An 18177-nucleotide genomic window follows, 5' to 3' on the forward strand; every position below is an offset into this window, starting at 1 on the left:
AGGAACCAACAGTGTCCCTACAGTGGGGTAAAAGTGTTTTCTCCAGTGTTGGCAGGGACCAGCAGCAGCTGCCCACTCAAGGCCCAGTGACCCTGTGGAGGAGGGAGCACTGTCTTCCACTAGAGTAGGGACCAGTAGCATCCACCTACTGGACTCTTGATGCTTATTCCACAGTGAGGAAGGTTTTCTAACGTACCACTCCGGGACTTTCTAGATTGCTTACTTTCTTCTCTCTTTGAGGAGTAAAGAAATATCTAATTTGATACCTAATTGGATATATTTTTCCTTAACTAATCCTTTTGATCTTTTTAGAAAGGTAATTTCTGCAGGGACCACAGGCTGTGCATCGCTCTCATCAGTGTTAGTAACTTTACTGTCTTTTCTCCCACAAGGGAGAGCGACAAGGATCAAAAGACTGTTGGACAGTGTTGTGTTATTTTATATCTAATTCTAGAATTCAGATTAAAACATTCACTTACCTATAGATTTAATTGATATGATATTTTATTTCTATTTATTTATTTGCAGTAGTTTTACTTGGTGATCCACTCCAAACTTAGACAAGGAAAATGGGTGCTATTAAGGCATGGTCTCCTTTTGAAAAATCTACTAGGTTGAGCATATTTGTTAAGTTTTTTGGATGAAATTATTAGTTTGAACCATATGACATGAATGATATTTCAGTGTGTATGACCTGAAAATTTAGCAATTTCAGTAAAATATTGACTGGTTTGATGGAAACTTTGGTTTTTTGTTTGTTTATTTTATTTTATATATTTCCTAAACCCGTATTAAGTATCAACTAATATATTAACAATTATTTGTTGTTATAAGGATAAGTTGTTCAATTTCATTTTGATTTATAAATAAGATATGTAGTAGTTTTCTAAATTATGCCCTGAAAACTATATGATAGCAACTGATGAATTTATTCAATATGCACTCCTGGATCTGGGTAGATCAACCTCAGGGAGTAGGGGTTTAGAATCTGTGCGATGACAGGCTCTCTGAGCGTTTCTGACAGAAAATACAGTCTTTTGCTAATTTCCTTGAAAAGAAATGTCCTCAGTATACTTTATGATAGTGTTCAATTAAATCGTCGGTGTCAGTCTTTATGGAGCCTATTAGTACCTAGAAATTATTCATAATAAAAGGAACAAGATAAACTGCTTCAAGAATAATGTAATATGACAAAGATTAAAAAATAAAGTTTGTCAAATATTTATAATACGCTAAAAACTTTGACATGCATTTTTTAATGTCCTCTTCAACTTCTTTATTATAATAAGAGAACTAAATGTTATTATCAACAGCTTAAAGGTAAGAAAACAAATTCAAGTAATACTGCCCAAAACTAAACCATCATAAATGGAAGAGCTGAGATTCAAAATGAGATGGGATTTGTGTTGCTTCAAAGCTCAGCTCAATCATTTAATTTTTAAATTTTGCTGTTAAAGATACAGAATATTAGGACAAAAAAAGCCTACTGAGTTTGAGAATTTAAACTGGGGATATTTATTAAAATATTTGGGGGGAATTGTCATGATAAAAAATCAATCATCTTAATTTCTTTATCCATTGAGTACAAGTTATACAGAAAAGTATATTTAAGTTTTTATCATTGCTTTGTGACTAATAAACCCAAACATTTTAAATAAGCTGTGTTCATTTAATAGAAATAACCCGTAACAAACAGAAACTACATAATTTATTACAGTTACTATAGAAGAAATTTGTTTGTGGTTTGGGGTAGCGCAAAGCATGTATCCTAAAATAAAATATTATAGCTTTCAGGATACTTGATAATGTTTTATTGATAAAATAACTGAGCAAAACTTACATCTCACTTTCAGCATATACACCAGGGAACAATCTTTTAAATTAAGGGTAAAAGCTAACTTTGTAGAAGAGAACTTTTTTGGAATTTTAAAGCAGACAGGAAAATAATTAGAAAGTGTAACATTGGGAGTATGAAGAAACAGTAAGGGCTAAGGGCATGAAGTTAATTTCTCTTAAATGATCTCATCTAAAGAAATGTGCTAAGTTGGAATATGAAAACAGTCTTCTGCAACTTTACACATCTGATTTAATTTTTAAAGTTTTATGGAAATATAACTGTTCAGTTTTAGCATGTGCTCTATAGTAATTTTTATGATTTTACTTTTTAGAAATACTGAAGCACAAACTCTGTAACTTTCTCTGGGTTATCTAAAGACTATGCTAGTCATTCACATTTTCTATATTTAATTTTCAACTGGAATGTATGAAATAAGTTTATAAAAATACTACAACTGTTAACAAAATAGATAAACTCTCAAAAAAAATCCATTGTGAGGAGAAAGTCGGACAAATAAGGCTGATAACATGGTAACACGTTCATTCAAAAGATAATGAATGAATAAGAGATATGCGGTTTTGGTCAAATGATGGGTTAAGCATGTTATTAAAACTCACATGCGTTGAAGGGAAAGTGTACTATGTAGAAAGTGATCTCAATTTTCTTTTGTTATCAACATTAGTAAGTCAATGATACTTTCAAGGGTATCTATATTTTAAAATCCAGAATTTTTGCAGAAATCAACTCACATTAATAAAAAAAGTTTAAAAGATGTTTCTAACATTGAATGGAGAAAAGCAATCTGAGGGCATAGTTTGACAATTTTTGCTGATGAAAAGCCACGTGATACAGTGAAATATATTACTATTTAATTGATTTCTAAGTAACCTGACATTTTGTGAAGGCCAACAAAATGGTGTATTTGTTTGTATTCATTTTTATTAAATTCTTTATTATATAAAAGCAGAAAATTGAACCTGTGTATGCAACCTTAAGAGTAATACTAATAATCTGATTTTTTGTGACTTAATGAAAAACATCTTTAAATTTAACATATTGAATTTTTTTCACTCTGAAGTTATTTTTAGGCTAAATTTGTGGTAGTTACCATTTTAAAACTTTCAAAAACTTATTTAACTCCCAGTTAGTTGGTAAATTGGAGAAAATGTGAGATTTAATAATATTCAAAATACTGGGCATGAAATACTTCTCAGACCAGCCCGGTAATGTCTTTGTCTTGACTGATATGCATGGTAATTGTGCTGGAAAAAGAAATGTTATCCACTGTAGAGATATATGTTATTAAATAAAATATAAAAAATAAAATTAAGAAAACCTGAAAAAAAAAAAAAAAAACAAGAAAAAACAAACACTGGGCATTGAACTATATATTGGAACCTACTGTATATCAAGTTGTTCGTACCTTGTCCCCTTCGGAAAATGTGATACCATCCATGGCTCTCTTCCAAGTGATTTCTGGAATAGGCTCCCCTTCTGCCTCACAGATGAGTGTGACTTGACCATCCTCATACATAGTCTCATTTTTAAGCTGTATTATGTGAGGCTGTACTGTAAAGAATATATACATTACTCACTTGGTATTGGAGGAGAATATTACTTAAAGTGTGTAGTGGACACATAAATCCACCTTAGTATGGCATGAGACAATAATGGTTACAAAATGGCAAGCTCTGCTTTATGGCAGTACCAGGAGAGCCGAAAAGTATAAGAGAAAAACTTTAGAACATGATCATCAATTATAAAAATCATTTAAAGTAGCTTAGAAACTATATAAAGGAGTCATTCTTTAAATATTTCTGCATATTGAAAACCCATTTCTATGGTGTGAATATGTTTTGTCTCCCAAAGGTTCTCGCATTTGGAACTTGGTCTCCAATGCAGAGGTTTTGAGAGGATTGGGAGCCTTTGAGAGGTGTGACCTGGCCGACAGTGTCTTGACCTCAGAAGTACTACGCTCATGAACAGACTAATGCCCTCTTGCCTGAGGGAGTTCTCTCTTTGTCTCTGAAGGAGTTCTGTCTCCCTTCCCCCTTTCTCCCTGAGGGAGTACTCTCTTCTCTCTTTCTCTCTCTGGACTGGGTTAGCATCTGGGAGAGAAAGTTGTTTGGAAAGAAAGCTGACTCCCCCAGGTCACTCTCAGCAAGCACCTGTTTCCCTTTCTCTGTTGATAGCCCTGTGATTTTAGAACCAGCGGACAGTCAGATGCTGTCTTAGGACTTTCCAAACACCGGAAATGTGAGCCAAATACACTCTCATGCGTTAGAGAGCACCCAGTCTCAGGTGTTTCTGTTTGGCAGCACAGTAACAGACTACAATATTCACATTTTACATATATTTTTCCTCTCTTAAAGCCACAAAATTTAAATTTCTTCTTTTAAAGTCCCACACATATGCATAGATACATATGTGTATATACAGATGTGGTACACATATACACATATATAAACATATATGCATATATATATACACACACACACATATATATACACATATATGGTTGTCAGGAAAGTCATGATGCATTTTTGCATAGAAAAATACATTATGACTTTCTTGACAACCTAGTCTGTGTGCGTGTGTGTGTCTGTGTGTGTAGGAAAGCTTTGTCAGAGTTCTAGGAAAGCTAGGAAAGCTTCGTCGGAGTCCCTCTCTACCAGATAATGCTCCCTCTCATTCCTCTCATCAAAGAGGGAAATTTGGCTAGTTTATTTTATTGGAAAATTATTAAGCATTTAACTTACAGTTCTAATTTGGCTCTCTGACTTTGTTTTCCTTTTTTTTACCTAATCTTACAAAATTCTTTCAAGAGCACTCATTATCCATTAACATTGAAAAATGACTGAGCTGACATTGTTGACTTCCCAGGGGAATTCAGTTCATAAGGGATGGATCAAATGGCTGGTGCTTAGAAAAGAGCCTCAAACTTAATGAAATTTATGTTGAGAAATAAAGTATATTTTAAAAATTTTTATCTAATATCTTCTTTCATGAACTTTTGGAAATCACCTCCAAGTTGCTTTTTCAAGAATTATTTTATTTTGAGACCAGCAGTTAGTGTAATGGCTATGTCACTAAACTCCCATATAGTCGATCACGGTTCGAGTCCTGGACCCGGTGGCTTAAACTCACGCCGGGCACATATGTGTGCATGTCCAAGATTCCGACAGGAGAATGGAGGAGAAGGAATTGTGGCGTGGCCTATCTCCCTGGGGGCTTGATTTCTCTCTAGCTCTCTGTATTTCTGGCGAGCACATGTGCCCTATAGCAAAAAACTCTCGAAAAAAAAAAAAAAAGACTTATTTTATTTTATTTCTATTTATTATTATTATTTGACCAGAGAGAAAGAGGTAAAATGAGAAAGCAAGTTGCCAGGTCCAGGACTTGAACCACAGTGGACCATGTGAGAGTCCAGCACCTTGACCACCTCAGCACCTGCTGCGCGGTCCCCTCCACGTTTATAAACATTTATCTGGGTTTAAAAAATGATTCCCACGGGGCCGGCAGGTGACATGGCGGTCAAGGGCACTAGACTCCCACATGGCTGACCATGGTTCAAGACCCAGACTGGATGAATTGCTTTCTCACTTTTGCTGTCACTCTAACTCTCGCACTCTTCACTCTCTGGTCAAGTTAAAAGAAATAAATTAAGTTAAATGAAAATAATTCTTAAAAAATAAAAATGCTTCCATCACAGCAACCAAAGGAAAACTGCGAAGGACAGCTATGCAGTGTTATCATTAATTTTGAGGTCCGTGTAAGAAGTATCTGTAGTATCCAGTGCAAATGTTGGTCCTTTTTACTCTCTCAGATTTCCCCTTTCCTTTTTTTGTGTGTGTGAAAGCATTCTATTATAGTTATTTTGAAGATGGTGAAATGTATACTAAGTGTAAGTAGTGTATATAATTTTTAGTGTTACCTTTTGTGAAAAGAAAATCTTATCATAAGTACCCACCAGCAACATTACCTTTACATTTTAATACACAATAGAAGCTAAGCCAATAATTTTTAAAAATGTACTAGTTTTCTATACACTAGAAATTCTGAAAGAAGGCAATATGGCTATTCATAAGTATGTAAGATATTTATATTTTAATAAAATGGAAAGGGAATACTCAATTATAGTTGTATATGAATGTACTTCGATTATAGTCTTATATATGTGCTCTTTTGAAGTACATTTAAAGTAAAACTGATCGCAACGTGTCATTTAAAGACTTATGAAGATTAAGTCCTATACAGATATATAATATTAGATACCACTAGGTAGAACATAAATGGATACTCCTCCACTTTCTTTTATTAGTCTGCCATAATCTCACAGAAACTTGGATGTGTAATATCATGTGATTCTTAAAATAATTCTACCTTATAGATAAAATTTTAAAAGAAGGACCAGCAATTGGCATAAAAGCTATGTCATTGGACTCCCATGTAGTCAACTGGGACCAGCAATTGGCATAAAAGCTATGTCATTGGACTCCCATGTAATCAACTGAGGTTCGAGTCCCGGACCCAGTGGCTTAAAACTCACGCCAGGCACATGTACGTGTGTGCCCAAGATCCCGAGAGGAGAATGGAGGAGAAGGGATTGTTGCGTGGCCATCCCCCCAGGGGGGAATTCCTTGCTTTCTGTCTCTCTGTCTTTTTGGTGAGCACACACGCCCTATAGCAAAAAGCCTCTCATAAAAACATTTTCAAAAGAGATGAGGATACTGAGACATTTTTCTGTGGGGTGCATGAGTTCACCAGATTCAGAAATAAAGAGAGAGAGGGAGATTAGGAAAGTGAGAAATCCCCCTCCCAATGAGGAATGGCCAGATCACAAACCTTTCTCTTCCATTCTCCTCTGGGGGTTTTGGGCATGAATGTATATGCTCTCAGCATAATTTTCCAAGCCCCCGGATTTGGGATTCAAACTATGTAGTTAGTCATGTGAGATACAGATGCCTTAACCTCCATACCACCCGTTTGCCCATGAAACTAATTTTTTTAGAGTTTTTTTCATAGGGCACATGTGCTCACCAGAGAGAGACAGAGAAAGAGAGAGTGAGAAGAAAAGTAAGAAATCACCCCCCAGGGGTATGGCAATGCTGCAATCCCTTCTGCTCCATTCTCCTCCTGGGATCTTGGACACACACACATGTTCTGTGTCATTTTCAAGCCACCGGATCTAGGACTCAAACTGAGATCAGCCATGTGGGAATCCAGTATGTAACCACTGTGCCACCGGTTGATCCCCAAACTGTTTTAATAACAGAGAACTAACCAGTTTGTGTTCATGAAAGTGTAGACTTCAGCTCAGACCTTGCAATGTACTTTCATATAGGTTGAACCACTACACTATAATACTTACCAAAGACTTGAAGAAATGCCTGCTTCTCATCTTCTCCAGCTTTATTGGTGGCCCTACAGATATATGGGCCCCCGTCACTATTGATTATGTTCCTGACAGTGAGTTCCGTGTTGCCTCCTTTCAATGTGTACTTTTCATTTTCTTCAATGAGTTTTCCATTCCTAAAAGAGAAAAGCAAAAGTTTGATCTTCATAAATCTGAGTTCATAATGCAGGAGATAAGAGTCAACTTTTTATAGATAGGTATTGATTACGTCATGGTTACTGTAATTGATAGACAAGGTTATATTCCAGTCAAAAGCATATTTTTAGTAGCATAAGATTTTAATGAATGACTATTAAAATTATACTTAAAAATTCTTTTGACTTCAGATACACAAAGAATATCTGATCTGTGTCGAAGTCTTGACATAAGTAAGGAAAAGAAAGTGAATTAGTTCACTTGAGCTTCAACTGTTAGCAAAAAAAATGAATTTCCTTTACTGATTTTAATTCTTTATACACTTTAAATTTTGGTGAGACAACATACGTTAATGAAGCATATTTTTATGAGCTTCCTAAAACACATAAAATTAATTTTAAAAATTCTAGTCATTTCAAAGTAAATATAATAATAAAACAAAGTAAATACAAAATAAATAAAAAGAGAGAGTAAGATGGAAAGGTTACATATAACATGGTTAAAAAATTACTCTAAGTATGATAATTAAATCTTTAAGGAGAACAAAGAGTGTTTTATAAGTTTTCTTTTAGTTTTACTCTCCTCTAATCTTTGTAGTCCTTTATGACAATCACTTTCAAACTTTTTCACTATAAAATGCTATAAGAAATGTGTTAAATATATTAAAATCTGAAATATCTCTAAAATCCCCTTTTTTGTGAAATCTTATTATATTGTATATTTTCTTCATATGCTTTTTTTTTCCTTTTTTTGTTTCTTTCAATTTTTTTATAACAGTGGTTTGGATGACAAAAGTGATTTTAAAACCTACTAATGTAAAAAAGTGTAGGCTCTGCCCTTGGGGATAGAGGAGTATATGTTCCCAAACAAGCTTAAGTAAAACATAATCTGAAAATATTATTAAAAATATTTTGAAGAGAACTGGTCCAGTGTCACAGTGGTTAAACACTGCATGTAAGGGGTTAGATCCCACATGGCAAATACAAATACCCTGTGGCAAAAAAAGAAAAGAAAAAAAGAATGTAGAAAGAAAGAAAGAAGGAGGAAAAGAAAACGAAAAACACTTCTCTAACGGTCCCATTTGCAACTCAAGAAAACTGAGGTCAGCATTAAAAAATTAGTGGAAATAATAAAACATGAATGATAATTTCACTTCTGAATCATAATAAATTCCACTTCTAAAATTACAGTGATCACGTTTATGTTCACACTTTAAACAACAAAAACACTGACTGCACATGTGAAATATCAGTTTTCAATCACTGGTCATCAGGTAGTACAGGACAGTGACCTCTGAAGACAACTATAGTTTATGGCCTAAAGAGAGTCTCCAGGATACAACTCCGGGAATAATTTAACCAGAGTGAGGGATACATCTATGTTGGAAGACAGAGTTTGTATCTGGGGGTGGTCAAAGTAGCTCAATTTTCAGGTTAGATCATGTGAAAAGAGAGAACTGAACAAGAGAGCTACAGAGAACTGCAGAGCATTCCCAATAAATCTTGAAGTGGACAGTGATCAATGATGATAGCCTATAAGGCTTTCTTAGTCTAGAGAAAGAACTACTAGAAATGATACAAAACAAAAATCCCAGACACTCACATCAGGCCAAGAATAATTTGTATCCCAGTTCTCCAGAAGAAAAAGACCTCCTAAAACAGAGAACTTTCGCTCATGTCTTTAGAAGAAGATGGCCTCAGTAAGAGAACATAATTATCCCTAGACTAAAGGTTGCCTGAATTTACCTAAAAGGCCAATAAAGGTATGGAAAACATAAGAAAGGCCTCAAACCTGAAGATACTAAAAAAAGAATGATGGGAAGAGCAGGTGATATTGTGGTTAAGGCCATGTGGTGGACTCCCACATGGCTGACTGCAGTTCAAGTTCTGGACATGGCAGCTTGCTTTCTCTCTCTCTCTTTCTCTGGTGAGCACATGTGCCCTGTACCAAACTAAAAAAAGTAACAATAATAATTAATAAAATCAAATGAATATTTCTTTTTAAAATAGGATGATTAACAACACACTGGTGAGAGTAAGAAAAGATGAAACATTAAGGAAGAAAAGATTCATGACACTGAAGACATAGTAGTGTTGTAACCGAATAAACCTGAAGACTGAGTAAAATGAAAAATTAGAGAGAAGAAGACTGAAATAAACTTATATCTGGCATTAAACAGATACTCCTAAACAAAGTCCTTAAATAATTTTTATATAATTTATAAAATATGGATAATTGTTTAACCACATAGTGGCAGAGCTTCTAAAATTACAAAGTAAAAGATAAAACTGAGCATAGAAATAGATTTATTTATAAATGAAGTTGGAGAGAAATAGTAGAAAATAAGTAAGGATTTAGAAGACTAGAACCCAAACACTATCAAGCAAGTTGATGTGTTAAATATTTAGAGAGTACTCCATACAATAATAATGGAATACACATTTCCACTGCTGCATCTTGTCAAGTGAACACAGAATATTTACTAACATAGACTATCAAATAAAACTCAGTAGTTTAAAAAATTGATACCATCAAAAGCTATATTCTCAGGCCAGCCAGTGCCATGGTGGTTAAGATGACTGGATCCCACTTGGCTGACCGCATGGTTCGAGTCCCAGAATGGGTGGCCCAGAAAACATGCCAGGCACGTTGTATGTGCCTTCCTCAAATCCCAAGAGTAGATTGGAGGAGAAGGGATTGTGACATGGCCATATCCCCAGGGGATGCTTTCTCACTTTATCTCTCTCCCCTGTCTTTGTTTCCCTCTGGAAAGCACACATGCACTAGAACAACAACAACAAAATAATAAAAATAAGAAATAAAAATGAACAAATAGTATGTTCTCTGACAAGTATGAAATTTAATTAGAAATCAGTTCAAAATACATACAAGGGACCAACAGTTGGCCTAATGGTGATGTCACTGGACTCCCATGTAGTCAATTTTGGTTTGAGTCGTAGACCCAGTGACTTAAACTCACGCTGGGCATGTGTGCGTGTATGCCCAAGATCCCAAGAGGAGAATGGAGGAGAAAAGATTGCGGCACTGCCATCTCCCCTGGGGGGTTATTTCTTGTTTTCTGTCTCTCTATCTCTCTCTGTCTTTCTGGCGAGCACACGTGTCCTATCACCAAAACCTCTCCCCCCCCAAAAAAATAACAATACATAAATAAAACATAACCAAATTACTGGGAACAAATAAACATCCTTGTAAGTAACCAATAACAAAAATAATGTCAAAAGAAAATTTTAAAAACATTTGAATTGAAAAAAATTTAAACATATCCAAATTAGGTGGGTATAGTTAAAGCTGCTTAGAGCCAAAATCTTAAGCTTATATTAGAAAACAATAAATAATTAAAATCAATGCCATTAATATCCACCTTAAGAAATGGAAAAGGAAGTGAAAAATAAATAGATGAAAGACAATAATGTAAATAAAAGCAAAAAACAATGAGATAGAAAATTGAAAAGTAAAGAAATAATTAATTAAAAAAAGGCTGATTTACTAAGATGATTATACTCATAAATATGTATCTAGACTAACTTGGGTTTTCAAAACAGAGAGAGGGTAGAACAAATAAGCAGTTCTGATAGCATCTGGATGAAAGAAAGATGATCACTAAAGATAATATGCAAATTAAAAGTACAAAAGGGGAAAACTATGAGCAACTTTATGCCAGTATACACAATTTAAAAGACATGAACACATTTCTGGAATAGATGAAATAATCGAAGCTCACTAAAGAATAAGTTTACCTGAATAACTTTATCTATGAAAAAAAAATTGAATTTGTAGTTAAATCTTTATACAAGAAAAATCCTGGCACAGATGGTTTTGCTGGGAATTTTTCCAAACATTTAAGTAAGAAATAATAAACCTTACATTCAAACTCTAACAGAAAACAGAACAGGAGGAAATACTTGCCTACTCATTCTGTGTGGATAATATTACCCTAATTCCTAAGAAATCAAAAACTAGAAAATGATAGAACAATATTTCTCATAATCATGAATGTAACAATCTTAAATTATTAGGCTATTGATTCCAGCATGCATACAAAGGATAATATACCATGATCAAGCAGTTTTTAAATAAGTATGGCAAACTTGCTTTAAAATTTGAAAAATAATGAAATTCACCACATTAATGGGTTAATGATAAAAATCTATATATCAGAAGATATAGAAGAGGATAAGCTGAAAAATGTTGCTGCTGTTGCTTCCACTTTGATTAGCATGTCATTAAGTTGATGATCCTCTTTATGAAAATTTAAAAACATAAATGAAATTCTAGAGATTACATGCACTTGCCAGACAAAGACAGAGAGAGACAAAAAAGGGAGAAAGAGAGAGGAAAAGAAAGTTAGAAAACACCCGCCAGAAGGGATGGTCACACTATAATCCCTCCTCCTCCATTTCTCCCTTATCCTTTTGGGCATGCATGTACACATGGCCATCATGTTTTTTCAAGCTGCTGGGTCTGAGATTCAAACCACATAGCCAGCCATATGGGATCACACTACCTTAAACACCATTCCACCAGCTGGTCTGTGAATACTTTTTATAATTCTGCAGTTTTCGTTCCTTTGCTGCCTCCTCTCCTGGTGTCCTGAACTATATTATCCCCTCCCCACCCACCCACCCACAAAATTCGTATGTTGAAGCTCCAACCTCCAGGATGCAACTGTATTTGGACATAGAGTCTTTAAGGAGGTAATTAAGGTTAAATTAGGTCATAAGTGTGATGCCTTAATCCTATAGAATTTGATGTTCTTAAAAGAAAGGGAAGTTTTGGGACCAGCAGTTGGTGTAATGGCTATGTTGCTGGTCTGCCATATAGTCGACTGTGGTTCAAGTCCCGGACCTGGTGGCTTAAACTCAACGCCAGGCATGTGTGTGTGCATGCCCAAAATCCCAAGAGGAGAATGGAGAAGGGATTGTGGTGTGACCATCCTCCCCAGGGGGGTGATTTCTCACTTTCTGTCTCTCTGACTCTCTCTGTCTTTCTGGCAAGTGCGCACATCCTATAGCAAAAACCTCTAAAAAAAAAAAAAGGCAGAAAAAAGAAATGGAAGCTTTAATGAATTAAAACATAGTAAATATTTTTTTTGAAAAAAGATAGGAAAGAAGAGGAAGAGATAGCAGAGATCTTTCTTTGCCTTTTTTTTTTTTCTTTCTCACATAGCAGAAGGACGTAGGTGGAAAAAGTGGAAAGAAGTGAAAAGGCAGCCATATGCAAGATAGTTAGAAACCATCACTGCTGCTAGCCCCTTGATCTTTACCATCTTGCCTTCAGTACTAGGAGAAAATGAATTTCTATTTAAACAACTCCATCTGCGGTATTTTGTAATGGAAGAACTAACAAACGGACTTCACTCAGGTCACTTACATTGTCTCACAGTATCAGAAATCATTCTGCTCATTCTGGATCATTCTCACAGGGCTGCACCCTACATTCCCAAATGCTTCCAGAAATATTTTTCACAAACATGTCTATATCCACAGAAAAATAGGTCAAAATAAAAACTTCCTTCAAATACTATCACATCTGTTAATGCTACAACCATGCGTTCCTGTTCTCTCATTTTATATCCAGAGGCTAGAACCATTATGTAAGTTTTAATAAACTATTATTTCACACTCCTCAGAAGTGAAACTAATGCTATGTGAAGGTACAGAAATAAATTAAAAAAATAGATTTAAATCGCTCCTTATATTATCCTCTCAATGTGATTCATTTTATTTTACATAATTGTATTTCAAATTAAACATAAGAAAAACATGTTTTTCAATTACTAACTTATTTTATTTTGTATATTATTATTATTAATATTACTTTTTAAGTTTGCTATAGAGTACATGTGCTCAAGAAAGAAAGAGTGAGAAATTGAGAAAGCAAGCCACCAAGTCTTGGACTTGAACCACAGACGGCCACATGGGAGCCAAGCACCTTAATTACAACACTAGCCTCTTGCTCCAAGAGAACGATTTTAAACAAGAGCAAAGATTTTTTTCCAGTCCATATTTTTAAAAATGTATTTCTTTATTTATGAACAAAATAGCTTGAGAGACAGCATCCCTAACAGAATCCCAACCCCTGACTTCGGTCAGCCCTGCATCCTGGGTACTATCAGAGAAGTCTTCAGATGTGAACCTGGAGCTTTGTCATGTAGATCAGCCTCACAGAGCATCTCATTGGGTGGCACCACCATATGGAACACCCAAGAGATATAAAATTTTAAGAAAAATAATTGAAGCATCTAGGTCTATTTGGAAATACAAAATAATTAGAATAGGCTTCTAAAATACTATTTGTTCACTATAATGAATGCATCATTCTGTGATGCAATTAGACCTGATACTGACAATTAAGATCCACACTAGAAAATCAGCAGTCTCTAAGATTTACAATGATTATTTGGGGTGAATACGTTACTATGTGATGTGTAATTCCATTAAAAACACCAACAGTGTGTAACGGAGAAATTAATGCCTATAAAGTATATCTAAAAACATCTTGTTTGAAAAAATATCTTGTTTACTGCTACTGCCTATATTAAATGGATAAAAGAGATAAACAGTGATTTGAAATTTTAAGACAATTTCAGTAAACATTTACACTGAAAATGAGAAATTAGGGACCAGTAGTTAGCGTAATGGCTATGTCTCTGGAATCCCATATAGTTGACAGCAGTTCGCATCCCGGACCTGGTGGCTTAAACTCACACCAGGCACGTGTGCATGCATGCCCAAGATGTAGAGAGGAGAATGGAGGAGAAGGGATTGTGGCATGGCCATCCCCTCCGGGGGGTGATTTCTCACTTTCTGTCTCTCTGTCTTTCTGGCAAGTGCATGTGCCCTTATAGCAAAAACCTCTCAAAAAAGAAAAAAAATGAGAAAGAGAAATTAGGTTTAGATCTCAATAAATATCCTTAAAGTAATTCTTAATAAAAACTTAATCCTTCATATTTACACTTTTGCACATTAAAATGCATATTTTACTAAATTTTTGGAGATTATTCTTCCACTATATGATTTATAAAGTACAGAAGCAATTCTATCAGTATTTGTAGCAGTGGTTGTGTACTAACGTGCATTAGTGATGCATAGTTATGCAATTGTCTAAGTTGGAAGTTTGTTATCTCCAACTTAGTACTCTGAGACATAATCTAAAAGAATGAAATATTTTGACATATACTTAATCATAATGGAAATCAAAGAAGAGTTTAAGAATTCTAAAAATAGGTATTAGTTGTTAAAGAATACATTTACCAGGTCAGCCGGTTGCACAATGGTTAAGGTATGAGACTCCCACATGGCCAACTGCTGTTCAAGTCTTGGACCTGGTGACTTCAAAATCACACCAGACACATGTGCATGCATGCCCAATAGTTCAGGAGGAGAATGGAGGAGAAAGGACTGTGATGTGGCCATTACCCCCGGAGTTTGATTTCTCACTTTCCCTTTCTCCATCTCTGTCTCTCTCCAGTGAGCGCATGCACCCTATGGCAAACACACACACACACATAGCTTTCTCATTTGATAAGTTAAACTTTTAAAAATAACATTAACTTCATGGATTTTTTTTTTTTTTTTGGAGAAGTTTTTGCTATAGGACACGTGTGCTGGCCAGAAAGACAGAGAGAAACAGAGATATAGAAAGTGAGAAATCATTCCCTGGGGGGATGGTCACATCGCAATCCTTTCTCCTCCATTCTCCTCTCAGGATCTTGGGCACGCACTCACACGTATTCGGCGTAAATTTAAGCCATCGGGTCCGGGGCTCGAACCGCAGTCGGCTTCACAGGAATTCAGCGACATAGCCATTACACTAACTGCTGGTCCCAACTTCATGGAATTTTAACTCCACAGTTAGCTTCTCTCAGAAATATAATAAGTGGGGACTAGCAGTTAGCGTAATGGCTATGTCACTGGACTCCCACATAGTTGACCACAGTTCGCATCACAGATCCGGTGGCTTAAAACTCATGCCGGGCGTGTGTGCATGAGTGCCCAAGATCCCAAGAGGAGAATGGAAGAGAAGGGATTGTGGTGTGGCCATTCCCCCTGGGGGGTGATATCTTGCTTTCTGTCTCTCTGTCTCTCTCTGTCTGGCGAGCACACGCGCCCTATAGCGAAAACCTCTCCAAAAAAATAAATCAATAAATATAATAAGTGAGTAAACTATACAATGAATGTTTTCTTTAACTTTTTTAAGAGATTTTGCTATAGGGCACATGCATTCACCAGAGAGACAGAGAGAAACGGAGAGACAGAAAAGAAGAAATCACCCCCACCACGGGGAATGGCTACAATCCATTCTCCTCTTGGGATCTAGTGCACGCATGCACACGTGCATGACTTGACATGAGTTTTAAGCTACCAAGTCCAGGATGCAAACTGTGGTTGACTACGTGGGAATCCATTGACATAACCATTACCCCCATCTGCTGATCCAACAGTTATGTTCCAGTAAAATTTTATTTTGTTTAGATATACAACATGGGTATCCACAACATTAGGATGTTCATTTCAAGACACATTTAAAATGGTCAATTCAGGGCTGGCAGAATATGTGGTAGTTAAGGCATGACCACAGTTTGAGGCCTGTGCCCAGCAGCTTGGTTTCTTATTCTCTCTCTCTCTCTTTCTCTCTCTCTCTCTCTCTCTCATAAACATACATGCTCTGTAATAACTTCAAAAATGATAATAATAATAAGTAAACATTTTTAAAAATCAACTGGTCAATTCAATTACAGGGTCCCTAGGCCTCCTTTGGTGAGAAATACACCCTTACAGAAAGAAAAATGACTACAGGTACAACCTTTGACTCAGAAAATTCTAGCGAGATCATACTGTTGATCTCTTAAACAATGTAAGCAAACCAACTTCACTGAAAAATAATTACATCATTATTTTTAAACTGAACCTAGAAATGAATGGTTTGCATCTTGCCAAGATGATTAAAATTCCAAGTACTATACCATGAGTCTGACTATGGAGATCAATTAGAGGGCCATAGGTGCAAACCTACCTGTACCAGGTAATAGCAGGTTCAGGAGAGCCTGAGGCCCTGCAGGATAATGTCATTTCTTCTCCTCTCTCAGCTGTAGCATTAAAGGATTTCTGAGGCATCGTGATTGCTGGCGGCACTGAGGGAGAGAGGAACATAACATAGATACATGAAACATTTTTATAAACACTAACGTTACATTTTTTTCCATCTTTTTTTTTTCTTAAAGCCTACTTCTCCATCTCTTCTGAAGGAGAGACACACAACCTCAAAGAGGTCTTCATGAGATATTCTACCCAAGTCTCAGCCAGCCTGGATAGCAGGGAATTGCACCTGCAGTGTACACAGAAAGGTCATGGGCACAAAACCAAGACTATTCCATAGGAGTCCAGTGCCACAGAGCACTGCACCACTGGCTGATATTCCCTTTTTTTTTTTTTTTTCTTCAATGTTAAACTTTACATTTGAGAGATTAAGCTAGCTGGTGGCATGGTGGTTATGGTGGCTGAATCCCACATGGCTGAATATGTGATTTGAGTCTTAGACCCAGCAGCCAGATAAACATGCTGGGCACATGTATATGCATATCTAAAATTCCAAAAGGAGATATGGAAGAGAAGGGATTGTGGCATGACCAACATCTGTGGCTGACATGCTCTCTCTCTCTCTCTTTCTCTCTCTCTCCAGCAAGTACATGTACATTCTAGCAAATTTTAAAAGAAAAAAATAGTGATAGTTTACTTCAAATCTTACTTTAATGGGACTGCACTTGAATTTATAGTAAACTAAGATTATTAATCTGTTTTTTAATGTACAATAATTAGATAAATTCACTATAATGCTATTTTTACTATTTCTTTATTAAAGTAGGTTAACATGAGCTGTACATATTAGGAGACACGTATACCTTTATGAAACATGTCCCACAAAATAAGAGCCAATACCACACTGAATACATCCGTATGGAGATCCACTTTGGGCAAGATGGATTTCCTGTTTGGATTCTTATTGGTACATTAATGCCATAAGCAATCACTCACTGATTCAGGACAGGGCTTTCAAATTAGATGTCAAACCATAATGTACTTTCTGATTAACTGCACTTCATTTCTTCAAACTCTAGAACATTTTATGAGGAGAAACTGCTTAAGCCATCGTGAGCATAGAAACAGATTTTCCAGAAACAATTCAATTTTAAAATTAAGCTTCTCCAATTTCTAACTAATTGCATTGTGAAAACTGTGTGTTCTGCACATTTTGGACACGTTGAAACTGTCACTGAGATGCATTGTTTGCCATAAACAAATCAATAACACCCATAACAGAAGCTAAATTTCAAAATAAAGTATATAAATTGTGATTCAATGTAGAGTCTCACAAGTTTCCAAAGAACTAGGGCAAGATAAAATTCTTAAAATATATTCCATTAATAGATTTGGTTTTTATATATCCTAAACAACATGACCAGGCAGGTATTTAGAAGTGTGATTATAACTAAACACACGCACAGTAGCATTCAGGTCGGCTTGACGCTACGTTATCCCCATTGAGGATGATATGTTCCTTAGTACCTTGGTGATTGAATACAATAAAGCAAGATTCTGTTTTTATGAATTTAGACATCAGGGGCATGATCTAATATGCTGTCTCTAAGGTGAGATAATAACTACTACAATTGCCATCTTGATGGGCTATTTTTCAGATATCAGCTCTTCATTTTATAGGCATTTAACTCTCCATCCTGTTTTCCTCTTTTTTTTTTTTTTTTTGGAGA

General features: G+C 35.6%; 1 protein-coding gene across 1 annotated transcript in view; it reads right to left on the bottom strand.

Annotated features, from left to right (window-relative positions):
• NCAM2 (neural cell adhesion molecule 2) overlaps positions 1-18177 on the bottom strand; it is a 602380-nt gene that overhangs the window by 213556 nt on the left and 370647 nt on the right. Inside the window, exons 7-9 of the mRNA XM_006162056.3 lie at positions 16425-16542; positions 7209-7369; positions 3261-3406 (exon numbers count right to left, since the gene is read on the bottom strand). Coding sequence (XP_006162118.1) covers positions 3261-3406; positions 7209-7369; positions 16425-16542 — 425 coding nt within the window. The remainder of the gene's footprint in view (positions 1-3260; positions 3407-7208; positions 7370-16424; positions 16543-18177) is intronic.

The sequence above is a fragment of the Tupaia chinensis genome, unplaced genomic scaffold (assembly GCF_000334495.1).
Source record: "Tupaia chinensis unplaced genomic scaffold, TupChi_1.0 Scaffold139612_1, whole genome shotgun sequence".
Taxonomy (NCBI): Eukaryota; Metazoa; Chordata; class Mammalia; order Scandentia; family Tupaiidae; genus Tupaia; species Tupaia belangeri.